The sequence below is a fragment of the Microchirus variegatus genome (genome assembly GCF_963457635.1).
Source record: "Microchirus variegatus genome assembly, chromosome: 14".
NCBI lineage: Eukaryota > Metazoa > Chordata > Actinopteri > Pleuronectiformes > Soleidae > Microchirus > Microchirus variegatus.
In genome coordinates this window covers 5,022,582-5,049,378 of record NC_139815.1, presented here as the reverse complement: position 1 = coordinate 5,049,378, position 26,797 = coordinate 5,022,582, and the positions used below count along the sequence as shown (strand labels likewise).

The 26,797-nt window shown below is 38.8% G+C and overlaps 2 protein-coding genes across 4 annotated transcripts in view; both read left to right on the top strand.

The window, feature by feature from the left end:
- The window catches only part of tpp2 (tripeptidyl peptidase 2), a gene marked incomplete at its 5' end in the record, with an annotated part of 35,335 nt that extends 17,027 nt beyond the window's left edge, over positions 1 to 18,308 (top strand). The window contains 20 exons of the mRNA XM_083900514.1: positions 452 to 700; positions 805 to 920; positions 1,009 to 1,180; positions 1,633 to 1,790; positions 1,881 to 1,957; positions 2,035 to 2,141; positions 2,681 to 2,835; positions 5,355 to 5,471; positions 5,550 to 5,650; positions 5,739 to 5,835; positions 5,909 to 6,046; positions 8,134 to 8,378; positions 8,544 to 8,622; positions 11,129 to 11,167; positions 11,600 to 11,748; positions 11,825 to 11,921; positions 12,023 to 12,153; positions 13,372 to 13,624; positions 14,161 to 14,280; positions 14,526 to 18,308. Of these exons, the coding sequence (XP_083756640.1) occupies positions 452 to 700; positions 805 to 920; positions 1,009 to 1,180; positions 1,633 to 1,790; positions 1,881 to 1,957; positions 2,035 to 2,141; positions 2,681 to 2,835; positions 5,355 to 5,471; positions 5,550 to 5,650; positions 5,739 to 5,835; positions 5,909 to 6,046; positions 8,134 to 8,378; positions 8,544 to 8,622; positions 11,129 to 11,167; positions 11,600 to 11,748; positions 11,825 to 11,921; positions 12,023 to 12,153; positions 13,372 to 13,624; positions 14,161 to 14,280; positions 14,526 to 14,615 (2,690 nt within the window). The 3' untranslated portion in view covers positions 14,616 to 18,308. The remainder of the gene's footprint in view (positions 1 to 451; positions 701 to 804; positions 921 to 1,008; positions 1,181 to 1,632; positions 1,791 to 1,880; positions 1,958 to 2,034; positions 2,142 to 2,680; positions 2,836 to 5,354; positions 5,472 to 5,549; positions 5,651 to 5,738; positions 5,836 to 5,908; positions 6,047 to 8,133; positions 8,379 to 8,543; positions 8,623 to 11,128; positions 11,168 to 11,599; positions 11,749 to 11,824; positions 11,922 to 12,022; positions 12,154 to 13,371; positions 13,625 to 14,160; positions 14,281 to 14,525) is intronic.
- An 873-nt stretch (positions 18,309 to 19,181) lies between these two features.
- Positions 19,182 to 24,764, top strand: LOC310936447 (zinc finger protein 414-like). 3 transcript variants are annotated; one of them, XM_083900516.1, is made up of 6 exons: positions 19,182 to 19,245; positions 19,345 to 19,455; positions 20,443 to 20,548; positions 21,350 to 21,750; positions 21,835 to 21,855; positions 23,256 to 24,764. In XM_083900516.1, exons 1-6 carry the CDS (start codon positions 19,197 to 19,199, stop codon positions 23,423 to 23,425), a joined length of 858 nt encoding a protein of 285 aa, XP_083756642.1. In that variant the 5' UTR covers positions 19,182 to 19,196; the 3' UTR covers positions 23,426 to 24,764. The 3 variants fall into 3 exon arrangements, with proteins under 3 accessions (XP_083756642.1, XP_083756641.1, XP_083756643.1); XM_083900515.1 differs by having other exon boundaries at positions 21,350 to 21,855; XM_083900517.1 differs by lacking the exon at positions 19,182 to 19,245 and having other exon boundaries at positions 19,403 to 19,534; positions 21,350 to 21,855.
- Positions 24,765 to 26,797: the final 2,033 nt, after the last annotated feature.

Sequence of the window (26,797 nt, the reverse complement as noted above, 5' to 3'; positions counted from 1 at the left end):
AGTCTAGGTAATTGGATTTATGTCATGATAACTGCTTGCTCAGTTGACCTTTATCTTTGCTTAATTACAGAATTTGTAGATAACTTCACTTGGATAAAAACTGACTCTAAGTCTAAGGGCCTTTGCCCATCAGCAGCAACACAAATAAACTATGCTGGAAATGATTAGCTTTACTTAGACCAAGATGTGAATAAGCTAATAAATAATTAACAGAGTAAAAAATCATGGATCATGGATAGAAAAGGGAGGAGTTGGCATTAGGACACCATAGAAGTAAAACCTAAAAAACAATAAAGTAAACGTAGGACTGAAAAAAAATAGCTGCAATAGTGTTTATACAATTCTGTTACTGATGGGACAGCTCACATAGCCTGGTTGCATAGGTCTAAAATTGGGAATCCTTTTAAATATAGAATTTGCATTAATTTCTGCTCTCCAATTTTTTCCACAGGAGTTGGGGCATATGTGACTCCAGACATGATGGTGGCAGAGTATTCCCTGAGGGAGAAGCTGCCTCCCAATCAATACACCTGGTCATCCAGGGGCCCCACTACAGATGGGGCCCTGGGGGTCAGCATCAGTGCCCCTGGTGGTGCAATTGCATCTGTGCCCAATTGGACTCTCCGTGGTACCCAGCTTATGAATGGCACATCCATGTCATCTCCCAATGCCTGTGGAGGCATTGCACTAATCCTCTCAGGTATGTCCAGGGGCATGAACTGAAATTAGATATGGTAACATCTGGAGCAATGGGAGATTCAAAATCTGATGCTAGTATGTGGCTGTTGCGCTTGTTTGCTAAAGGACTTAAGCAGAATGGAATCCGTCCCTCTGTTCCAGCGCTCAGGAGAGCGCTGGAAAACACAGCTTTGAAGGTTGACGACATTGAAGTTTTTGCACAGGGCCATGGAATAATCCAGGTTAAGTAACCGTGGTTCTCATATCAGTCATATGTTTTGTTGTTTTGTTTTGCTGTTGCCTTCACTGCTTCCCCTGTTTTCTGCACAGGTGGACAAGGCATTAGACTACCTCACTCAACACAACTCTTCACCCACAAATAACCTTGGCTTCTCCATAAGCATTGGAACACAGAGAGGCATTTACCTCAGAGATCCAGGCCAAGTTCTTGCACCTTCAGACCATGGAGTTGGAATTGAACCCATATTCCCAGAGAACACAGGTGATGTTTATACTTGTGTTTTTTAAACCTGTCCTGTCCAGCAAATTAGGTATGTGATTGACTAAATATCCCTGGTGTCAGACAACTTTGTTCTGCACAGGAGAGGGAATGAGCATCATGCTCCTTGTGGTATGATTTTTATTTTTGGATGCATGTTTTGAGGTCCGGTGCCCCCATCTGCCTATTGAGATGAGTTGTGATGGGTGTACATATAAGGTGGGTATGAGGTGAACATTTGGGCAGCCATGTTCACCTAATTCGTGAGAAACCTAAAGGCTGCAATTTTCATTTTATTTTTTGATGTTCTAGGCAATATCATTTTTTTTATTATAAATACTTATATATTGGAAACAGTAAATATCATTAAGTTATCTTCCCTGCATCACAGTAATATGCAAGCAGCATGTTGACCAAGTGACCGTGACGTATTCTTGTGTTGTCTCTTTTAACAGAAAACTCGGAGCGAATCTCCTTGCAGCTGCACTTGGCACTCACGTGTTCTGCCCCATGGGTCCAGTGCCCCTCTCACCTAGAGCTGATGAATCAGTGTCGCCATGTCAATGTCCGCATCGATCCCGTTGGACTGAGAGAGGGAGTGCACTACACAGAGGTACATTGAGAGAGTTGGTGAAGTAAGGTGTTTCGAGCTCTAGCTTCTGTCCATATCCTGAATATGATTAACATGAATGTGTTTGTCAAGGTGTGTGGGTACGATACAGCAGCACCAACTTGTGGCCCACTGTTCAGAGTCCCAATCACAGTTATAATCCCAACCAAGTGAGTTCTTGTGTACATTGCACTAACAGTTATGCATGAGTGTCTTTGTCTGACAGCTCTGTTTAATCTTTTGTCAGAGTGAAAGATGGTCGTAATCAGGAGGTGTGCTTCTCAGACATGCACTTCAGACCAGGCCAGATCAGACGCCACTTTATCACTGTTCCTCAGGGAGCCTCCTGGGCAGGTAAGTGTCATTCTTAACTCACTTTCTATTGTCTATGCAGTTTTAGTTTCAGTTCAAAGCTGTTGTCTTAATAATTGAAGGTCCATTGTGTAAGAATTCTAATGTAAGGCTGCAGATTGAAATAAATACAGATTAGGGATGCACAATATTATCGGCATGATATCAGTGTCGGCAGATATGACGTTGGCAAAAAGTCGAGTAACGTGCATTTCTAATACAGATGTCTTTAAATTGGTTTATGTCGTTGCCGCATTCTTCATTTGCTTGTTGATATTTCACTTCAAAACCCAAAACACAAATACATTTTGAAACTGTGTTACCTCTAATGTTACCAAAACCACAACAGAATTATGACACTCACCAGGCCAGGTGTACACAAGTTCTAAATCTCCATTGACTCACAGTGCAGTGTGACTCTGAACATCGTTATAGGATTACCCTTACCCTCAACAGTCTATCATGACTGGGCCCAACAACAGAAAAGTCAGATTTTGCTCTTGCCTTTTCACCCTCATGCCCTTTTCTTCTCTCTCCTACAGAGATTACAGTGACATCTCAATCAGGAGAAGTGTCATCAAAGTTTGTTCTGCATGCAGTGCACCTGGTCAAACAGAAAGCGTACAGAGCTAATGAATTCTACAAATTCTCTTCGCTGTTGGAACGAGGGTCCCTAACTGAGGCTTTTCCTGTGCTGGTATGTATATAAGAAATATACATAATTGTAATATTATAAAGATAAATACTTATTTATAGAATATATTTATTTGACTGTGATACATACATACAATTTGGAAAATTAAGCAGTCCTAAGAGTCAGCTTAAATATGTATATATTCTGTTTATAGTTTGTTGTCATACAGTATGTCATCCAGAGGTGCCTTTAACACATGACACTGTTAAAATGCACCACAGCTGCTACAGTTATGTAGCTTAGTAGTAGCTCCTATAAAGGAGAAGTTGAGAAATGATGCTGGCTCCATTTGATTATTGAATCTCCAGGAATTGGTTCTTATCTTACACAACTATTAGCTGTGAATGAAAAGCACTGTTGATCCCTGCAGGTACTTACATTCAGGTCTGTAAATATTGGGATCAACACAATTCTCTTCTTTTTGGCTCTATACACCACTACAATGAATTTGAAATGAAACAAACGAAAAGATGTTCTTTAACTGCATACTTTCAGCTTTAATTTGAGGATAGTTTGACCGTAGCGCAGACTCCGTGTATGTGTCACAGTGTCTGGACTAAAATACACCTGTTAGACATTTCCCTGGTAATTGTCGGAGAATAACCCACATTTTTGGGATTGTTTAATATTTTTAAATGATCTACAGTTCGACACTGTTCGGCTTGATCCCTGTGTGGGAGGTCTCCGGAGCAAAGACTCTGATACAGTCACATACATCGGTAGCTCGCCACCAGCAATCAGCAGTGCTGTCCCTACTTGTGCTACTGCCTTTTGTTGAAATGGGCTTTAAACAAACTTTGCAGCGTGCAGTCATTTGTTCCAGTGTGCAGTCATTTGTCTGTCTCCGCAAACCCAAACCAGTTCCAAATCAGTTCCAAATCACTAAAGATACTAGTCCTTCCTTGGGAACAAAATTCTGGCACTCGTTTGTGCATCCGTGTGCATGTCCGGAGGGGAAACAAGTAGGGGAGTTCCGTACGGAAGCTCCCGCGGGCAAAAGGTATGCCGTAGTAAGAGGAGAAAATAATAAATGTTTTTATTTTTTAAATCACCCTGAACAAAAAACTTAAATTAATCGATAAAATCGATATATCGCCCAGGCCTAGGCTGAAGTCTGGAAGGCATAGACATCACCAGACGCTGGGTTTCATCCCTGGTGATGCTCTGCCAGGCCTCTACTGCAACGGTCTTGAGGTCCTGCTTGTTCTAGGGGCGTTTTCCCTTCAGTTTGGTCTTCAGCAAGTGAAATGCATGCTCAACCAGATTCAGGTCAGGTGATTGACTTGGCCATTGCATAACATTGCACTTATTTGCCTTAAAAAAACTCTTTGGTTGCTTTTGCATTTTTTGGGTTTTGGGTCATTGTCCATCTGCACTCTGAAGCGCCGTCCAATGAGTTCTGAAGCATTTGGCTGAATATGAGCAGATAATATTGCTGGAAACACTTCAGAATTCATCCTGCTGCTTTTGTCAGCAGTTACATCATCAATAAATATTGATGATGTGGCCATACATGCCCACACCATGACACTACCACCACCATGCTTCACTGATGAGGTGGTATGTTGTGGATCATAGATAGATAGATAGATTTTATTGTGTTTGTAAGATACTTTGATGTGACTGTATATATGTTGGAGCTATCTGTAGGAAAGTCAGAGAACAGGACAGAGTCTCTCCTCCATGCATGCAGTAAAGACATGATTTACTCAACACTGATGACACTGAAATTTCTTTCACACTACCTCCTGGAGAGTGTTTTTGATCTGGTCAACTGTTGTGAAGGGCTTTTTCTTCACCAGGGAAATAATTCTTCTGTCGTTCACCACAGTTGTTTTTAGTCTTCCAGGTCTTCTGGTGTTGCTGAGCTCACTGGTACATTCTTTCTTTTTGTGAATGTTCCAAACAGTTGATTTGGCCACACCTGTTTTTGCTATTTTTCTGATGGGTTTGTTTTGATTTTTCAGCCTAATGATGGCTTGCTTCATTGAAAGTGACAGCTCCTTGGATCTCATATTGAGAGTTCACAGCAACAGATTCCAAATGCATGTCACTCCTGGAATCAACTCCAGAACATTTACCTGCTTAATTGAAGATGACATAATGAAGGAATAGCCCACAACTGTCCATGAAATAGCTTTTCAGTCAATTGTCCAATTACTTTTGGTCCCGTAAAAAGTGGGAGGCACATATAGAAAGTGTTGTAATTCCTACACCGTTCAACTGATTTGGATGAAAATACCCTCAAATAAAAGCTGAAAGTGTGAAGTTAAAGCACATCTTGTCTGTTTCATTTCAAATCCATTGTAGTGGTGTATAAAGCCAAAATAAAGAGAATTGTGTTGATGTCCCAATATTTATGGACCTGACTGTCTCCTTTGTTGTTACTTTACTTAAGCTTCCTGTTTACACTGGCACATGCATGCTGAGTGTGGTACACCCTTTGTATGGATGTAGAATTGGATGCATGCATATAAAACTGTCATAGTGATCGACTAATCTCTGAATGTTTTCTCCTTCAGTCAGGAAAAATAGTAGAGCTGTGCATTGCACGCTGGTGGGCGAGTCTGGGTGATGTCATAGTGGACTACAGTATCTCATTCCATGGACTTCACACTAGTCCGTCACCGCTGCACATAGTAAGATTTACAGACACACTTGAAAGTCAGCTATAACCTCCTCAGTATTATTATTGACCCTCCCCTCTCTCTACCCAGCATGCCTCAGAGGGAGTGACGAGTTTTGATGTGTCGTCACCTCTGAGGTACGAGGAGGTGTCACCAACTATTACCCTTAAGTCCTGGATTCAGCCTCTCAGGTAAGGAGTAAGGATACGCAAACACTATTCTCTGATTTAATTGCCCTTTGTTGTGGTGTGTGACCCCCGATTGTTGCTGTGATTCTAGACCTTTAAGTTCGAAGATAAAAGCATTGGGTGTAAGAGATGTTCTCCCCAGTAACAGACAAGTCTATGAGATTGTCCTCAGCTACAGCTTTCACCAGGTACTGCCAGCACAACACATGAGAAAATTACGTTTATTTGCATGTGTAAAATCTTCTTTTATTCTGTCCTCAGCCTAAGACTGGTGAAGTTACACCTAGCTGTCCCATGCTGTGTGAGCTGCTTTATGAGTCTGAGTTTGATAGTCAGCTCTGGATGCTGTTCGATCAGAACAAGAGACTCTTAGGCTCAGGAGATGCCTACCCACATCAGGTACAATGATTACACGTTTATTCCTGGAAAAATATTCGTATTTGCCTCTAGTTAGGAGTTATTTTTCACTTGGTACAATTGCGTGAATAGATTTGTGATTCAAGCAAGAAGCAAGGCTTCCTTAATGTACAGCACTGATCCCCAAAGTGGGCCATGAAATTACTCCAGATGGTTCGTGATAGGGCTGGGCGGTATGACCAAAAATATATATCAGTGTTTTTTTAAAATTCGAACGGTTTCACGGTATCTGATGGTACTTTTTCATGCATAATCAGGTGCTCACAGCATTTTCTACTGGTTGAGAACAGAATTACTGCAGTAGATTAACTTAGGGTGGTCTATTTTACTGTCATAAATACTGTAGAATAACTCCACACTAGTACAGGTTCACATGGCCCCAGAAAATGATGCTGTTTTCAAAGAAGAGCTTCTCATAATTCTAATGAAGTCAGGAATCAGAATTCAAAGACAATTACAGTCAAAATACAGAACTTTGACTGTGCAAATCAACATCTTTTATAAAAATTCCCCCGTGTTACCTGCTGATTTGGAGGGTGCCGACCTTAACTTCATGCATTCGTGATATTCTAAGTACTGTTACTGGATTGGTATGGTTATTGTTAGTCTGTTCATTGTGGAAATTGTTGATTCTATACTCGCACAGTTGAGTGTGTGCATTGCTCTTGGTTGAGCGAGAGATCAGGAGCGGCGCTATTGAGTGTGTGTCAGTAACTGCATACATTGTTGGCAGTGTTGCGCATCTTACTTTAAAAAAGTAATTAGTTATAGTTACAAATTACTTCTCCCGAAAAGTCATTGAGTTAGTAACTTAGTTACCACATTCATACCTACCTTGCAATCAGCGTATTCAGCTCGTCACATACATGCGCCAGTACAGGGAAATAAACAAACATGTCGGATTATTTCCATGCGTCGCACCTTCAAGCTGCTCTGGCAGCTCTAATAAACTTACCGGAGTAACCTGAAGCAATAATTCCACTTCTTCGTCTGACCAGATGTGATTTTCTCCCGAAAATGCTTGTCTAAATGAGGAATAAAAAGTGAAGACCCTACACCACTTCTGCGTCTTCTGTTCAGATCGTCATCATGTAAACGCAGCCTAAAAGGGCCTAGCTTTTTTAGCAACTGTGATTGTACCAATAAATACAGGTTTTCAGTATGAACTGGTAAAGTGCCCAGTACTGGCTACTACACTCAAGTTTGAGAATGGCTAGTGTAGGAGCCAATGTGGGGTTTAGTATGGGGTCGGTTTAGGTGGTTGGTACAGGATTATTTGTTACACCGTGATTTGTAAACAGTCAACGTCAACCGTTGGCCTTAAGCCTTTTGTTAACTATGTGTAGACTTGTAGCTAACTTCGTCCTTTGGCTAAAGGGCACCATAGGCACTTTGATGTCTTTGATGGCTGCGATATAAAGAGACATTGAAATATATGTACCAAATATCTAGCAGGCTAGGGCTTCATGTGTTCGTTTTAGTTTACTAAGTTAGGTGTAATAAGGTTTTTTGACCGTCAGGTCACTACGTGATATTGGACTACGTCGTATACTGTTGGAACTATTGATCATTATTCACAACTTGGAACGTCAAAGGAATATTTCTATGCATTGGTGATCCTCGACAGGCTTGGATACATGTTAACAGGAATATAACTTGGATGTACGGCAAGTGGAAAATAAATGTGCAAATCTTCATATGACTTTCTCTTGCCCTCGTGATTGATGAATTAAAACAGTGCCTACGAGTCAAGCCCGTTAGAACCTTACTATAGTTGAAGACTTTTCAGTGGCATCGGAATTAAGTGTACTTTGGCCACTACAGCTAGTGTTGGGAACAAGAAAAACCTGATTTCATGAGAAGATGACTGATATATTTCATTCACCACTGTCATTGAAAAGGCTGCAGATGTGGTCTGGTATAATTATTAGAATGCTCTGTTTCATGGTTACCCATATAAAAGGATATCATTGAAAAATTGCCAAGTTTGTTGATAGAAATGCAAGAAGTTTGTTGTGTGAATTTTAGAACTGTAATGAAACCTCTCTCCTGTTTGTTTCACCTCCTAGTATTCCCTTAAGCTGGAAAAAGGGGACTACACTGTGCGTTTACAGGTTCGCCATGAGCAGTCCAGCGAGCTTGAGCGCCTTAAGGACCTGCCATTTGTGGTTTCTCACCGTCTGTCCACTACTCTTAGTCTAGATGTCTATGAGACGCATCGAGCTGCTCTCATGGCCAAGAAGAAGGCTAACTCTGTCACGCTGTCTCCGGGTGCCCATCAGCCGTTCCATGTCACAGCCCTGCCAGATGACAAGTGAGTCTTAAGTGACTTGAATTTTATATTGTCCAAACTTCTTACCTTGATGTGCCTGGTTACATAACTTAAGATATCTTGCAGAGGTTCTGGTGGAATTCTGACCCACAGAAAACATTATTGACTTCTGGTACATGTTATGTCTGTTTTTACTTCATCTCTCAGGGTCCCCAAAGGCACAAGTCCAGGATGTTATCTGTCAGGCTCTCTCCTTGTCCCCAAAAGCGAGTATGGCAAGAAAGCAGTGAGTGTCTCTGTTCTCTGTTCATCTCTATTCTTAAGAAAAGTGGTAATTCCTGCTCCTCAGGGCCCAAAGTCATCCATGCCTTTTTCACTTTTTCTGAATTAAAAGTAAAAAAAATTGTGGGGATGTGTGAGAGGTACTGACCTATAGCTGGTGTGATGCACTGAGTATTAGCCCTCAGCATACTTACTGAGGACTGAGGGAGTGCGAGACTGGAGAAGCAAGGGGGTAATTCACACAGTGAACAGGATCAGGGCCAGGAATCGAGCTTTAACTTCACAACCTTTACCACATACACAAGCCCAACTCAGAAAGCGTTTTTTTTTTTCCAATTTGTGGTTGTTTGAGAAATGCTCAAAGTGTAGCCCAAACAGCTGATACACTGTGAGTCTTTGTGTGCAGGAATACAATAAGAAAATATAGTGCGTTTTAGTCTTTTAAAATCATTTCATTTAAAATTTACACTGATAATGTGGTTTGGCTGGGTTTTCAGCTGGGTCTTCCTTTACATTGCTTCTAATTTCAGCTTCTCCCTTTAAGGTTTGCCACAGTGGATCTACTTCCACCTTGCCCTATCCCTTGTTTCATCTTCTGTTTTGCTCCCTCTGGTCAGTGTGCTGAGGGCTGTGTAACACCATCTATAGATCTCTGTTAGCAGACATCATGGAATCCTATCATGCGTCACTTGGTGCCAAACCAATGCCATTTTATCAGGACACTGCGCTTTTCAAATTCATAGACTTATAAAATTGTCAACAATATTCCATCTTTATTCATAAAGCGTGAATAGATTTGTGCCCAAGGATACACTAGGGGACAAGCAAGCGGTAGAGAATTTTACCAGATCCCCAAAAATCCGTAACATTGTTAGATTGTGCAGTAACATTCTCAGATTTTCATTCTCTGAGTTTGTCCGTGTTTGTACAGTATCTAACCTAAATGCTCTGGTTATCACTAGCTACAGTCCTGCCCTCTATTTCTCTGCTATCTGTAATGTGAGGCTGTTGGCAGTGGCAGAACGGTAAAGCACATTTTTTAGGAAAATTAGTTAATGGTGCAGTTACTCACGAATCAACACTTTAAAGTAGGATTTTTATATATATTTTTCACCTGCCACCTTCAAGTAGTAATACTGTATTTATATTTACTATTTATGTAAAAACCTGTGTAATGTTTGAACACTAACGGTTCTTATGCCAAATATTAACACTAGGGATGGTAAGATAATTACAATACATATTTATACACACAATATGCACTGGCATGATGCAAAGAGCTGTGAATAGGTGGAATTTTGGGGCAAATCACTTTACATATTTGCATTGACAAAATCCGATCAATTCAATTAGTATTTGTCACTGTATTGTTTAACAATTCAAAAATATCCACCCATTGATTTATACTGTAATTTCGTGTTTATAGCATATGTCTACTGGTGACTGTCGACCATGACAAAATGGACATAATGTAACTTGCGCACATGGTTAGCGTTACTTGCATATTAGAAGTTTAAAATGCATCAGATGACTGGCAAATGCAGAATGCAACATTTGAATGTAAACTAATGACTTGTAAAGCAGTTATTTTCGATGTACTGAATCATTAGAGTCAATTATTAAAAAGATTTGTTTAGTATTTCCTGCATGACCAAAGCACAGGCTGAACTGAAATGCAGCGGCAGGGCTTGTGATGCAGCTCGCGATCACAGGCTTTCCGCAGTGCTGTCGCTAAATACACCAGACTCTTCTGTTAAATATTGAGATTTTAGACATCCATCCATCCATTATTACAGCTTTATCCATCCTATCGCAGGGTGTGCTGTGCCTATCTCAGCTGACATAGGGCGATGATTTAGAGTGCCCAATTTACCTAATCCCCAAATCTGCATGTTTTTGGAGTGTGGTACGAAGCCAGAAACCCGGAGAAAACCCACGCACACACGGGGAGAACATGCAAACTCCATGCAAAAAGACCCTTGTTCCAACCAGGGCTTGAATTTGTTCCGCTCTACTGTCATGTTCTTTTAATTATTCAAGTCTCTTTCTTTTCAGTTTGTCACCACAGCCAAGCTTATTTACTGCCGTGAAAAAGTGAAACATAGTGTTTGTGAATCACATTAAGAGTTTACATTTTTTTCATATGTGACCAATTTTTGGTTGCTCGATAAATCAATTAATTGAACTGCATAGCTTTATTCATTTGCACTTTATCGTGAATCCTATCCTATCATATTAATAGTTGCTGGTTATGTATCTTTAATGTATCGGATCATTGGCAGTGTATCAAGCTACCGAGATGTTTTGAAATGTTTTTAGAAAACTAGTTGGATATTGTTAGATGCAGACGTGAGCATCACATCGTTTTCTGTATCATGTGTTTAAGTGCAGGTAGGTGACACACCCACTGACTCTCTAAGTGAAGATGACAGATCAAATGAAGACAGAGCGAATCCTTTTTGGTGTGTTTTTGTTGTCTCTTTCTCACTGTGTGTTATTCTGACCACCAGGGGCAGGCCTCTGCAAAACGACAAGGGAAGTTTAAAAAGGTACTGGATGAGCTAGAAACACTGAACAACAGAGCTTCCACTGCTCTCCCATCATTTGGAAACTGGCCTATTTCTTTATTTTAACTTGGGATTTTTCTCATGTACATTCATCATGTTAAAACATGTTAACGTTGGTGTATTGACATGCAACAGTTTAATCATGACAGAATTTTATTTTATTTTAACATGGACTTAAGTTTTCTGGTGGTCAGTTTAAGAATAAACGATTAGCTATAAATATTAGTAATTGATAATGGCCAGTACTTTAAACTTATATTAAAAAGCATTCTTTCTTAATGACTAACTGAAATGGGTAGAACCAGAATGAGATGGCTGAATCAGCAAATAATTCCCGTCCTCATACCAGAGTAGAAAAATATAATTTTTTTTGTTGTTTTATTTTTTTTGATGAACTGTTTTGTGTTTATACAGGATATTGTACCAGTTTTCTACCATTTAATTCCTGCTCCTAATAAAACTAAGAATGGAGGGAAGGAGAAGGACAAGGAAGACAAAGAAAAAGATGCAAAAGAGGAGTTTGCAGAAGCCATGCGAGACTTGAAGATCCAGTGGATGACAAAGTATGCGGACTTACACATCTGTTTGATCAGAATCGCATTGTTGTTTTATCTTGCTCTTAATTTCTTCTCTGTTCAGGTTGGATTCCACTTCCATCTATGCAGAACTGGTGGAAAAGTACTCAGATTACCTTCCTCTGCATGTGCAAAGACTGCACCAACTGGACTCAGAGAAGGTAATAGTTCACATCAGAAAGCTCCCACAAGAAGACTGACTTATTTTTACTTAGTAGATGTAAAAGCTGTGCTCATAATCATTTCTCCTGTCTGTGGTCAGGAGCGTGTCAAACATCTTCAAGAAGTAGTTTCGGCAGCTGACATTGTCATCGACCACATCGACCAGACGGCATTGGCTGTTTATCTTACTATGAAGATGGACCCCCGGCCTGATGCTGCTGCTATAAAGATGTATGTTTGTCACACGAAGAGTCCAGCCATCATCTACCGCTTTATCCTCCAGCAAACAACCATTCACTTACACTCTCACACCCTCACAGCTACGGTCAATTTAGTTGTCCAATTTACCTAATCCCCATATTGAATGTTTTTGGACTGTGGGAGGAAGCCAGAGAACCCGGAGAAAACCCACACACACACTGGGAGAACATGTAGACTCCTGCATGGAGTCCCCAGTTCTAACTGGGGCTCGAACAACCAGGTCTTCTTGCTGCAAAGGCAAGAGCGCTAACCACTACGCCAAATGTATGGCCCTACACTGAAAAGTAAATGGATATAGTAGAGACCTCACAAAACAACTCAGTGAATGCACTGAACATGTATGTCTAACCATACGTTTACACAATGTCTAGTCAAATACGAAATGAAAACCACGGTGTGTAAAGTCTCGTTTATTTTGCTTGTGGCGCGGGGCTCTGCAGATGGCACCCGACCTACAAGTGTGTACGGAGGTGATTGATAATGTCAAGGGAAAAAGTTATTGGAGGTTTACGAAGTGAAGATTTAGTGGCCATACCAATTTTTGCAGAGCAGCACAGCGTGACATGACTCTTATTTTACAGTTGGTTTCCAATTGACTGGTTATATACATATATATATATATATATACATATAATATATATATAATATATAAAAAATAAATACATTATCACAACATAAAAACCAATGATACTAGCCTAGTCTAGTAAAGAGAGAGAAAAAAAGAATCGCTGTATAAATACAAACCTTTTACAGTCAGACCAACTCCCCCTGCAGCAAATAGTTACTTTCTATAGGAGGAACATAAAATAGAATATTAAATTCCAATATCATAAAAAAGGAATTAGATGATGCAATTAGACTAAAATCAAACCAAACGCCAGGTAGTGACATATTTCCATTGTGACCTCAGCAATCTCAAAAAGGTCTGAAACTTTTGTCAGTTTTTAATTGATGAGGACCAATGAGGGTTTATTTTATGTATAAAAGGCTGAGCTGAAATCTATGAATAGAAGCCTGCCATTTGTGTTCTGCTCTAGTTGTGACAGCATTAGGTGGAGTGTGGCCTATGATTTTTTGCACTTTAACATTTACTTTTTATTTGCAAAAATATTATTTATATTATTGTGACAGCTGGTGTTTCATTCATTTTCATGCATTCATTAATTATGAGTCATTGTGTTTTTTCAGTGACATGGAGAAGCAGAAGTCATCTCTTCTGGACGCTCTGTGTAGGAAGGGCTGCGCTCTGGCCGACCAGCTCCTGCTACCCCTCGCACCAGAGAAAGGCGCCGGTGCCCTTGACACTGAACAAGCAGAAGCAGCAGAGCAGGTTGGGGTACAGGTGGCCAGCAGCTCTGATGATACCCCACATAATGTTGCTCAATACCTGACCGATACGTTTTGGGAGGTACAGAAGTGGGCAGAGCTAACGGACTCCAAGGTGTGCAAAAATATTTGACTAAATAAAAGTTGTTCCAGTTTAATGCAAGTTTTTGCACTAATCACAATCATTCCACATATCGATATATTTTTCATAAAAGATTTATGGATATATACGTTTACAACACAATTGTTTTCTTTGTCAACAAACTGCATGAATATAAAGTCATAGAATATACATTGCTTGGCCAAAAAGAGTCTCCTCTATGTCAGATGAATACTGTGGCCATGGAAAGGACGTTACTCTTGTTTGACAATATTGGTCTGCATCAAGCAAATAACAAAACTAATTAGATGAAGATGCACGGGGACTCAAACTGGGTTAAGAACGGGTTAATACATTATTCAAACCTGAAACCGGTTGAGTGTGGTCAAATAAAAACCCTAAATGATGATGATCGGAGATTGTAAATTGTAAAAAAATCAAACATTAGAACTTGTTCAATAGTGAAAGTAACATAATATGTTGTAGTGGTAGTGGCATTTCAAAGGCATTTGATCATAATGGGTTTCTCATCTGACTTTCCTGCTGATTAGGTCCTGATGTTTTCATATAAACACGCTCTTGTGAACAAGATGTACGGCCGAGCCTTAAAATATGCCTCAAAGATGGCGGAAGAGAAGCCCAGCAAGGAGAACATGAAGAACTGTTTCCAGGTAAGACATGATACAGGATAAATGGTTTTCATTTGTCTTTCCAAAAACTGACTGATGTATTATACCTTGTAAAATGGTCGGCAAATCAATTATTTTCCAATTCATATTGATAATTATTTGGAAAATTCAATATAGATTAATAAAAAACAAAATAAAATCGATTCAGACAAGGAGGTTTTTAAAGGATAAAACAAAGTCAAATTCAATTTTTACTCACCTATAACAACCTTTTTCCTGTTTTCCAGCTAATGCGACATCTCCAATGGACACACTGTGCTACCTTCTGTGAGAACTCGCTGCCTGTCATGTACCCAACTGACTACACACTTTTCTAAATGCACACATAAATGAACAGCATGGCCACACACGGCCCATTACATGGGAAGTTCAGTACCAGGTCCCTCAGGGTCACATGGTTTATTCATTCAAATTCAGATGTATGCCAACTCCAAATTCAAGAACACTTGAGAATGGTTTGAGGTACTTGACACCTTACATGGAGAGGAATCAAGTTGGTGGAGCTATGTTTTGTTGAACTTTATGTAACATTGACTTCCTCAGCTGTTTGTTTGAACATTGCCAACTGAATGAGTTTTGTAGCTCAGTGGGATTCTAGTTGTTTTTTTATTTTGGAGTTGGAAGTGTTCACTTTACTCACTGTCCTCTGCTGTCTGGGCACTATATCATACCAATACCTTAATTTGATCTTGTAAATACTTTGAAAGGGCCTGTGTGGACTCCAGGGGACATATCCCAAATCTCTCTCTCTCTCTAAAAAAAAGATTGTGACCATACAAACACAAGCAAACAACATAATTATACTTCAGTGGGAAGATGCAAGGACTCACTGCTGTGCATGTTTGGACATACAACAGCACACCCAGTCTGCCTGGTCCCAGAATCAAAAAGCAGAACTTTTTGTTATTATTATTACTATTTATTTCATGCTGGCTGGGATCATACAGCATTGTTTGTTCTTGTCTGTTCTGGTCACAAACACACAGCAGGACTGAGGTGCTTTTTACATGTACCTTTACTGATGGGCTGAAAGATCTGCAAGAGGTTTAATAAAAACAAAAGTTGCGGACTCACCAGTGTCCATCAGCGCTTTAGCCACTTGTAGCCATTACACCCATCAGTCTTTGTTGTCAAAAGTGATTCTGTTGCTCATATCAGCAGTGTGATGTGTCCAGATCAGGCCTTTTTTTAAAACTGAGATTGTATGAGGTACTGACATATTGTAATTAGCTGATGGAGCTTGTAACACCACATTATGTAATAAATTTGCATGGCATTATGTAATAACTGCCGCATTTTGTAATAATCTGCCGCATTAGGTAATACACTTCCTGAACGCAATATGTAATAAATTATTACATATTGTGGTTGTTACTACATAATGCGGGTGTTTTTAAACGGCAAAATAATGTGTATTTTATTCAAAATTAATACTTAAACATATAATTGGCCTATCTTTAATGCTGTAATTAAGTATTTAAGCAACTAAATGAAAAACAATTCATCTGCAACATACAGCCTAACACACTGATCACACATTGGAACTGCAGAATAATAAAGTGGATTTTAACAGTGTTCTTCACCTAAAACAGGCCATGGCTCACATTTCACGCATATAACCAAACTAGCGGTATATGGAGGGGGTTGTCATCAGAGAACTGCCTATCAGAATTCCATTTGACTTATGCTGCTCAGCCACTTAGACACTCCTTGATATCGCTCCTCCTGCAAGCTTACTGATTGGGACTCATGGTGTGTATCACTGGCTAGGCCTAAACATAGGTTAGTATCTATGAATGATGTTGTTTATTGTACTACAAACTAAGCAGGACTTAGATTTAGATTCTGTATCCTGGTCCTCAATGAACATGAAAAGAAAAGCTTTTATGCTAATATGTGTTGGCTATGTCAACACCAGCTAATTTAGCCAATAATACTGTTCTTCCTAAGTTTCTGACAGGAACATCTATTTTTCTTGTCTGTTTCCTTCTGTCTCTAACATATCAATCTATTGATAGGAATAGTGCAAAAATATAATTTTAACTTTTTTTAAAGGCCCATTTTTTTGAGTTGCATAATATAGGCTATCTTACATTTTTGTGTCAGAATAATACTGACTACCTGGTGCTGCTGTGCACAAGCCACCTTTAATTATTTGGTGCTGGATGTCTTTTCTCTACTGTTGGTTGAGCAATGACAGATTTAGTTGACAATTCTATAACTTAGTTAACGTTCAACAGCACTAACCTCCAAACTTGATCTCACGACTAATCTGACTGTGCAAATGTCATTATTCATTGAAAAGAACCCCTTGTGCATTTAAATGAACACAACTGAAGTTAAAAGGTGGATTGTTGCAATGTAAGCTGAGCAATAGTTTGACATATTGTCATCTTAAGTATTAATTTTGAGTAAAATACACATTATTTTGCAGTTTTAATGTCAAGTTCTCTTGGTTATTACACAGTGCAACAATTGTTACATTTTGCAAAAAAATGACAACACCCGCATTATGTAGTAACAACCACAATATGTAATAACTTATTACATAATGCCGCAGTTATTACATAATGGCATGCAAATGTATTACATTATTACATAATGCGTTGTTACAAGCTGCCCCCTGTACTTCATAAAACTACTCCACAAAAAACAACAATCTTGAACTACACCACAGTTGGTCACACACATCACACCCACATCACACTGCTGTTATCTGAGCGCCACATTTGACAACCATCAAACAAACCTCAAATACAAGTGATGCAGGTGAAAGCAGTGGCAGGATAATGAGATCAGGCTTCACTCTACGCCTGTGAACATTTGTAGATATTTTTATGTTGCACTTGTCATAAAGTGATGTACAGATAAGCATAACAGACATAAAAATGCAATGGGTATATAATACAAATATTATTAGAATTTATGTATTTTTACATATATGCATGTCTCTAAGATGTAAGCAAAACTAGTTTTATTGGGAATCAGATTTTAGTTTCTTTAAATCTAAATGGTTAGGGTTAGGGTCTATATGTGGCCCTGTAATGGACTGGCGACCTGTCCAGGGTGTACCGCGCCTATGGCCCTATGTCAGCTGAGATTGGCACAACACCCCTTCATGTGGCAGAAGATGGATGTGTGGATGGTTTTTAAAGATTTTGACAATATTCCCTTTTCTTAGTGTATTGGTGAATGTTATTTCAAGTTTTGCAGTCATCTTACAATTGGTGACGTGTTCAACGTGAAAACACAACATTAAGTTTTCATCATGTCGCATCAGAGATAATAGCTGGTGTTCTGACGGGGATTGTTTCCATTCTTTGTTGTTTGTGGCAGCACCCTCACATTTGATGTGCTTTAATCAGAATAGTAGTATTTTAATCAAATCAAACCAATGGTTCGGGGCTTCTTTGATACACTTCCTTTGATTAAATGCCAAATCAGTCTTCCCTGTCAAACCAGTAAAGTTTCTTTCAGGGCAACTGTCGATGCTTATTTACTATTATGAGTAATGTAATCAGTAATGAAGGCTGAAAATAAGCATTTTTACCAGAAATATAGAAAGACAACAATTAAACAGAAGTCCTCTCATCAGTGGAAGGTAAATGTAAATGTTTAAAAATGTTATTTTTATGGGATGGCCTGTTCCTGTGCTGGATTTGTTTGAGACAGACTAAATGTTAAGGGCTTTGCAGTTGACAGTACGTGTTGCCAATGTTGTTATCTCCAAGAACAGCCTTAACCTTTCACCTCTGGACTGTACTGTCCGTGTCTGTCACCACACCTGTCATATTCATCTATTCAGCTCTTATGCTGTTGGTTTCATGAAACACTGAAGAACTGCTACTTCTGGATGTTGATGGGTTATATTTATAGTTATCAATCCTAGTAATTGCAAATAGTTGACAGAATGTTAAAGAGATATGAGGTTGTGTATGCTCACAGTATTATTTTATACCCATTCTTACCTTGTTCATGATGTGTCCGATAGACATGAGCTTCTGTTTTATGGTCACAAGCAAAGAAGTCAGTGAATAAAAATGATTTGGAAAATTTGAAGTGTTCAACTGGATGTTAATTATTCAAGCAGAGAAATACAGGAAATGTGATTGTTCGCAGTGTTTGAGTGGTTCTCAAATCACGGAAGGAGCTGAGATGTTCTGTCATCAGACTGCTGAACTGTTCCAATACACAAGGACCTTCACACATGTTTGTTTGTTCATTTATCATTTAAAAGTTCAAGTTTAGCAGACAGTGGTCACCCGTTCTTGAAAAGTTGTCACATTTCAAGAAAATGTTTGCTATGTGAGTGAGGCTTTCGGGATGAGCTCCTGAAAAGCTTTCACATTTAACCCAGTGATGGGCATTAACTGACAGAGAAATTACCTTTTTAAAATCACCCTTTAAAAAAAACAACCTCCAAAGGAGAGTCTTGACATGGGAGTCTGCACTTCTCTGTGATTTTAAGGAAAACTCATGATATGAGAATGAAAACAACCATAGAAACATTTTGATGTAGAAATTGCCCGTGTAGGTTGGAGATGTTAAGAGATTTTTGGGATTAGTGGATTAGTGGTGATTGTGATCAGCACAGTGTGCTACTCCAGCCACACAATACACACTATAGCACATAATATATAGAACACACAGACAGATAGAGAGAGAATGTAGACTTCAGGAAAGTGAAAAAGGACGAACATTGGCGCAAACCAACCCGTGCCGTGCCATGGCATGGCGAGGCGGGACGGGACGGGACCATAGTGGAAAAGAATAGGGCCATTCGAGCAACATTTTTGATCCACACTCCATACCAGATGGTGGCGGTAATGCACCAAATCGTTGTTTGCCAACCCGCCTTGAAAGCTCGAAGAAGAAGACGAAGAAGAAGAAGAGACAAAATGGCTTCAGGGGCTGTGATGTCGCAGACCAGTGAAAATAAAGACGGAGGTTTGCTCTTTTGCTCCTATATTGCAGTTACATTTTAACATGTTTAGTACTCATTGTAACTCTGCTGCTGTACGATAAATACACGCTGTTCTGCCCTAGGAAACAAGAGGACACCGTGTCCATTACACGGCTGTAAGCGCGTCTACTTGGACGTAAACGCCTTGGAGCTCCACGTTAAGGAACACGAGATACCTGCTCAGTCTCTGCCCGGTAAAAGCCTCTCTCATCAGTGTGTGACCAGTGAGAAGACACGGTGTCCAGGCGCTCACTGACTCCTGCGTCGCCGCATGTAAACATGTGTGACATGCTTTGAAACACAGACCCCAACTGCTGCAGTTATTTAAAGTATTTAAAATGAAACGTTAAGCTGTGTTTCGCCTTTTAACACACAGGAGGTCACAGGTTCTTTAATTAGAACAATAATTAGTTTCATAGTGATGGTGAATTTGACCTCATCCTTATTTATACATCAGTAGTGAACACACACGCTGGGCACAGGGCCGTCTTACCAACCACTGCTAACTGTTGCATTAATAGTGTAAATATTTGCAATGCACATGGTTTTGATTTCCATCTCAGATGGTGAGTTTTGACTTGAACAGATAGTGGTTTCCCTAATGGGGCCATCCTTTATCTACATCGCTGTGGCCCTCTGGGGGAAATGTTGTAGATTTTATTGCAAACTAAAACTGTTTTGTTATAATAAGTTAAATATGTGTTGCTGATTACTCGTGTTGCTGAGGTCTAAGAAATCTTGGAAAAAGTCTTAAAATGATATTGAAATTGACTTAAGGATTCCTGCATATACCCTGATATAGTAGGCAGGATTTCTGATGTAATTGATCAATAATTCCTTAACCTTTCAGCACAATGTAAATTAAGTGATCAGAGAGAATCACCTCTGAGGTTCTGTTTATGGCCTTACAGCAACACCTGTCCCATTGCACCAGGCTTGGACCAATCACAGGGCAGTTCAGTGAGAACAGGTGCTCATATTGGGCATTTCACTACAGCTGCTCTGCATAGGAGTCTCTTGGGTGAATGATCGCTAATTTAGCACTGGCAGTAACTGCCTACACTACAAATAAAGCTGAAAGAGGAACGTGTCAAAGTGCCAGGACACACAGCACCCTGTGGGGGCTACAAGAGATCATATATGCGTTCATTAGTTGATCATGGTGTATGCTCTCTCTTTAGGGAAGGTTTTACTTTGCTCTACAGTTGGCTGCAGTGGATCCTTCTCCAACATGCAGAAACTAATGGAACACATGAGACATCATCACAAACCCAATATGTTCTTCATGTAAGTTGCTCAGTTTTGACTCAGAGAAACACCATATTCATAAAAGCTGAATGATTTGGGTGAAATACACTACCGTTCAAAAGTTTTGGGTCATCTATACAATTTCTTCATCATTTTTATTCATCAAAATAGTTGCAAAATGAATAGAAAATATAGTCAAGACATTGACAAGATTAGAAATAATGATTTTTTTTTAATTCAAAATAATAATTTTGCCCTTTCGTCAAAGAACCAGTAAAACTGTTTTCAGCTGTGCTAACATCATTGTACAAGGGTTTTCAAGGGTTTTCTAATCATCAATAGTCTTCTAATGCCATTAGCAAGCACAAAGTACCATTAGAACACTGGAAATGGGCCTCTATACACATGTACATATTTGCAGCGAGAATAGTTGTTTACCACATTAAGAATGTATGTAATGTTCTATTCCTTGTAAAAAAAAAAAAGTGCTTTTCCTTCAGAAGTAAGTTCATTTGAGTGAGCCCAAACTTTTGAACACTAGTTTATATACAATTGTAATTTTGTGAATTGTGACATGCTTTGTTCCAGATTTGAGTTTCAAACTATAGATTTAATACAACATGGAACATTAAGGCATGATACGGAAATATTAACTATTGTATATTTATTTAAAGATATATGAATTGTTTAGGACATGTATGTGTTGCATTTTTAATTGTATGGAATAGAATATCTTGTGCGGTCATTTTTGGGAATTGTACAGTCCCAGTACATCATAGTAAAAACTAATATGTACTGGGACTGTGATATTGTCCTGTAAACTTGTCTCTCTTTATAAAGGTGTGAGAGTTGTCGCACAAAGTTGAGGTCGTACCGTGGTCTCCTGACGCATCTGCACACCTGTTCCAAAGTGCTACGGGGTAAATCAAAGTCAATGGAAACGGCACCACCTCAGCATGCTCCGGTGACCAACACAAACATGGCTGCTGTGTCTATGGACCAGAAACCCCCGGGTCAGGACTCTGAGTCTATACCCCAACAACTGCCTCCTCAAATCCCAACACAATCCTTTCCTGCTGCTGTTCCTCAGCCAGAGTCTTCTGCTGTTCCTTTCCTGGGTCCACCCTACCTGTCTCATTCAGAGAGCTTCCCTTATCCAGAGCTCACACAGCCACTTCCCCAGCCTCCACCTCTGAGTATGGACAACCTGTCGGCAGCTCCTGAACCCTCTGATGCCCTGAGTAAGAACCAGACACAGAGCAGGTCTCTAGAGTCCCATCCTGCTCCAGTATTAGCTTCTCACTCTCCTTCGTTGTCTTCTGCAGTTTGGAGGAAGAAGAACCAAGGTGAGCCTCTTCTCCCTCCAAGGCAGGGTCTCGACCTCAAATAACCTCAAATGACCTGGGGGTTGATAAGCATCTAGTCTGGTCAGAAGGGGGCGGGTTAAGTGAAATATTGTATTTATTTTGTGTGTGTATATATATATGTGTATATATATATATGTGTATATATATATATATATATATATATAATTATTAATTTTTTCTCTTTCACTCAAATTGATACAGAATAGCCAAACTATTCTAATAATAAAATTATTAAATCAGTTTATAATTATAATTGAAAATAAAATCTCAAATAATTAAGAGAAAACAATCACTGTTCTAACAGAAATGTTTCACAAAACACAATATTTAAATTCAATGATTTGTTTTTGACCTCTTCATGGCTCAGTTCATATCTAAAATCATGAGCTTTGTTGTGATTTATTGAAGATAAACAAAATAATATAATGTATACAGTGGTATGCAAAAGTTTGGGCACCCCTGTAAATGTTCATGATTTTCCTTTATAAATCATTGGTTGTTTGGATAAGAAATGTCAGTTAAATATATCATATAGGAAACAAACACAGTGATATTTGAGAAGTGAAATAAAGTTTATATGATTTACAGAATGTGTGCAAGAATTATTTAAACAAAATTTGGCATGTGCATAATGTTAATGAAAACATTTGTCCATCCTCCTTTTGCAGAAATAACAGCCTCTAAACACTTCCTATAGCTTCCAATTAGAGTCTGGATTCTGGCTGAAGGTATTTTGGACCATTCTTCTTTACAAAACATCTCCAGTTCAGTCAGGTTTGATGGTTTCCGGGCATGGACAGTCCACTTTAAATCACACTACAAATGTTAAATAATATTCAGGTCTGGGGACTGAGATGGCCATTCCAGAACGTTGTATTTGTTCCTCTGCATGAATGCCTTAGTAGATTTTGAGCAGTGTTTAGGGTCGTTGTCTTGTTGAAAGATCCAGCCCCGACACAACTTCAACTTTGTCACTGATTCCTGGACATTGTTCTCCAGAATCTGCTGATATTGAGAGGAATCCATGTGACCCTCAACTTTAACAAGATTCCCAGTCCCTGCACTGGGAATACTAAATCTCTGAGATAGCTTTCTGTACCCTTCCCCTAAACTATGATTTTGTTTAAATAGTTCTTGCAGACTTTCTGTAAATCATATAAACTTTATTTCACTTCTCAATTATCACTGTTTGTCTCCTATATGATATATTTAACTGACATTTCTTATCCAAACAATGCTGGTTGTGCCTTTTATTTTACATAATATGAAAAAAAGAATCTAAATGCTGTAAAACATAAGTTAAAAATGCTGCCGTGCTTTAAAATAGTGGAAGGACTGAAGTATAGGTGATTCTGTACACTTGTTTTGTTGCATTATAGGCATGGCATGCAACAGACGCATCCTTTGGGAGCACAGCAAAGGGCTCTACACATGTGTGCAATGTGGCCGCACAACAACAAACCGCAAGGAGATGACTCAACATATCAACACACAGCACAGTGGAAGCAACGCTGTAGATGATTCTGTGATCTCTGCCACTAATGCTTAGTTACTGACCGTCCCTAAGGCCACGGGACACTAAACCTCAACAGTTGGCTGACGGCAAAGAACCACAACCGACCGTGACACTGTGGGAAGAGTGCCATTTTTTTCCAGGCACACACCCAGCGTACATTTTGTCTGTGTTGAGAAAATGACTTTCCCGAACCACCAAGAAAGAGGATTACTATTAGAAGTTGTATTAGCATCTATGGAATTAGATTTGTGTCAATATTTTCAGACACTTTCTAAGAAGCAAATCAAATGTGGATTTAATCATTAAAAAATATTGTATTTTATTGTTTGAAAATACAGTTGTGCTTTGCACACCCTGACTTGGTCTTTGCGTCATGGTGTTTTGTTTGCGGGTGGGCAGTTGTATGTAACGTAAAATTTGGACGCTGGACATTTACAATTCTTTTTGTCGGAATACAATTTTTTGAATAATTTAATCTATATTTAATTTGCTTCTTAAAAAGTGTTGTTTGATTCGTGAAAAGTGTTTGAAAATGTTCAAATCTCCATACATGGATATGTTCAGAAGGATAGAGACAATAATGATCATTCACTGCACATGTACTGTATATAGAACCTTGTGAGTCCCCTCTTGCCGTGGTCGTCGTTTGCTTGCTTCATCATTACCGTGTTTCTTCTCATACCCTGGTTGACTGGAGCTAAACAGCCAATCACAGGGATTAAACCTGCTGAATCCACAATAAAGGTTGATACGGGTAAGGGCTGTACTGTCTGATAGCCTCCTGTAGCCTACTGTTATCTGAACACATTGGCGTTTCAAGCAAATGCTGCTTATTATTCTGCTGCAGTGAGTGAATTGTATCAACGTTCTCATTGTGGGTTATTTCAGAGTATGCAACAACATCATGGAAAAAAAGAAATGTGAGTCTTGAGACATTCTTTGTGTTGCATGTTGTGAACTTAAGAAATATTACTGTAAACAACATTCACTGTGTGCTAGGGTGACCACAAGGCTCTTTATTAGTAGAGGTGTTAATGCCACTCATCTGTAATAAAAAATGGTTTATTTGATGGTAAACATGGAACGCATCTCACTTTTACTCTGACAGTTTAATTGCATTTGATGATTAATAAAGAGCCATTGAAAAAGTGTTCTGTCAACAGGTCACTGCACAGAGAGCTCTGGGGTTGTCAGAGCTTTCCTCAGATGACCCTATTGTGTTTGATAGAAACCAAATATAATTATAATCATCAATATTGTTATCTCAGATGAGTCATGGAAACTCCTCTGTATAATATGTATGTATTCATATAAAATCCCCATCATGTGTCTTTTTAAGAATGAGATCAGGCTTTGATCGGAGAAGTGTACGACGCCCGTCTTCTAAAATCTTTGGAAATGTGTCAAATTGATCTCTGTGAAGCTGAATTGCATATTTTTGTGCATAAAGTACAACACATTTTTAAAGCTGGGGTTGGCAACATTTTTGTCAATAACTAACCTACGCTGTCGGGGGCCGACAGCAAGGGGTATATCCGCGAACTTGTCCAATCCTCAACTTTCCAATATACCCAAAGTATACGCACTCGCACCTGCCACTAACTGTTTTAATTAATTATTAATAAATTCAACAAAATAACTTAAATATTATGATATAATGCTGACTACACTTTATACATGTTCAAAGTATCCATATAAACTCGATATTGAACACAGAATACCTGAATTTCTCTCTAGTTCTTAATAAAACTAGTTAACCTATTATACCTTGTTAAATACTATGAATATTAAAATGCACACCTGCCATATCTTCAAAGTGTCCAAATGTCATGAAAAAGCATACACTATGTTTATTAAATTTCATGAAAAAGCATACACTATGTTCAAACTTTCCATTCAATGCATTAATAAAGAAATGGAGGCTTAACTATTTTTTATATGATAATTAATACATTTATATTATAATGTAATAAATATTATGAATAAGTGCGCAATAAACCCATGATATCCTCAATGTGAATAAGTTAACCAGTTAACTTATTATGTAACTATTACCAATCATAGCCAAAGTAATAATGATTGTACTTGTAGATAGTTGTTACATGAATCATTGTACAACATTTGAAGGCAATATCTCCATCAGTCTGGAAGATAAAGCCGAAAATGTGTTTTTAGCATAATAAATTAATTAATTTTCTAATTAATAATAAAGCTACAAAGATAGGGATAATTCTCAGGTGGTATGTGATGCCCATGCAAAATTTGAAGCCAATACCTGCAATACTTTGGAAGATACAGGCGAAAATATGTTTTTTATATCATTAATTAATTAATTAATTAATTGACTAATTAATAATAATGGTAGACAGCTCAAAATCAATAGGGATCATCTACAGGGGGTATGTGACCCATAAAAAAAATAAGAAAATTTAATCTCAAACGCCTTTCCAGTTATCGCGTTAACGGCTAAAATGGACGCGGACGCGCGAGACCGATTCCATAATATACGCATTTCTCGCGGATATAATGATCAATATTTCCCTAATAAACTTTTGTGTCAGTCAAGTAATCTGGCAGAGAACGCGATTATCCTGTGATTTTGTCAGATTATAAACATTAGATACTTGCAATGATTTTGTCGGCTGTCGACAGGGAACAAGTTCCAGGCGTACTGCGACTCCAAGCCTGTGACGACTTCCTGTCCATTGAGCTGTCGCTCCAAAACTCAGTAGCCAATCAACAGGCAGCTTCCTAAGGCCCGCCCACAAACAAAAAAAAACACGACACAAAGAATAAATCCAGGGAGCGCAAAGAACAAGTTTATTTTCAAACAATAAAATACAATATTTTTGAATGATTAAATCAATATTTTATTTGCTTCTTAGAAAGTGTTGTCTGAAAATATTAACACAAATCTAATTCCATACACTGGGGAGCAGCATAAGCAAAAGCTCAGGGAAATAAGAATTTTGAGGGCACATTTTGAACTACTGTTATTTCTGAATATAAAAAGTCAGATATGATGAGTGAGTTAATCAAATAAAATTGGTAAGCCAAGATTAAATAGCAGAACAAAGCCACATGACAATTCTTTTGGAGTAACAGGAATTCCAATGTTGAATAAATCAGTGTCATTTCAGAGCCGACCATGTAGGTTGAATTACTTGCATTAAAGATTTTGCCGTTAACCCATAGTGGTAGAAAGTGCGTTTTAGTTTTTGAACAAAGTGTCTGAATCAGAAAAAATATACAGAGAGAGCTTGTAAATCATATTCCAGGCTAGTAATATTTGCTTATGGGTTTTAAGGGGAATTAACTTACCTGCCCATGGTGTCTCCAAGCATGCCAGCATGTGTTGAAGCATTTCCTTCTCTTCTAGTATTACATAAAAAATAAGAACTGAAG

What these genes read in the sequence shown, in the direction of transcription:
- LOC310936447 (XM_083900515.1), top strand. Translation starts at nt 19,197, where the DNA reads ATGGCTTCAGGGGCTGTGATGTCGCAGACCAGTGAAAATAAAGACGGA. An exon ending in CAGTGAAAATAAAGACGGAG is followed by an intron (nt 19,246 to 19,344) that starts GTTTGCTCTTTT and finishes GTTCTGCCCTAG; the next exon opens with GAAACAAGAGGACACCGTGT. An exon ending in ACCTGCTCAGTCTCTGCCCG is followed by an intron (nt 19,456 to 20,442) that starts GTAAAAGCCTCT and finishes CTCTCTCTTTAG; the next exon opens with GGAAGGTTTTACTTTGCTCT.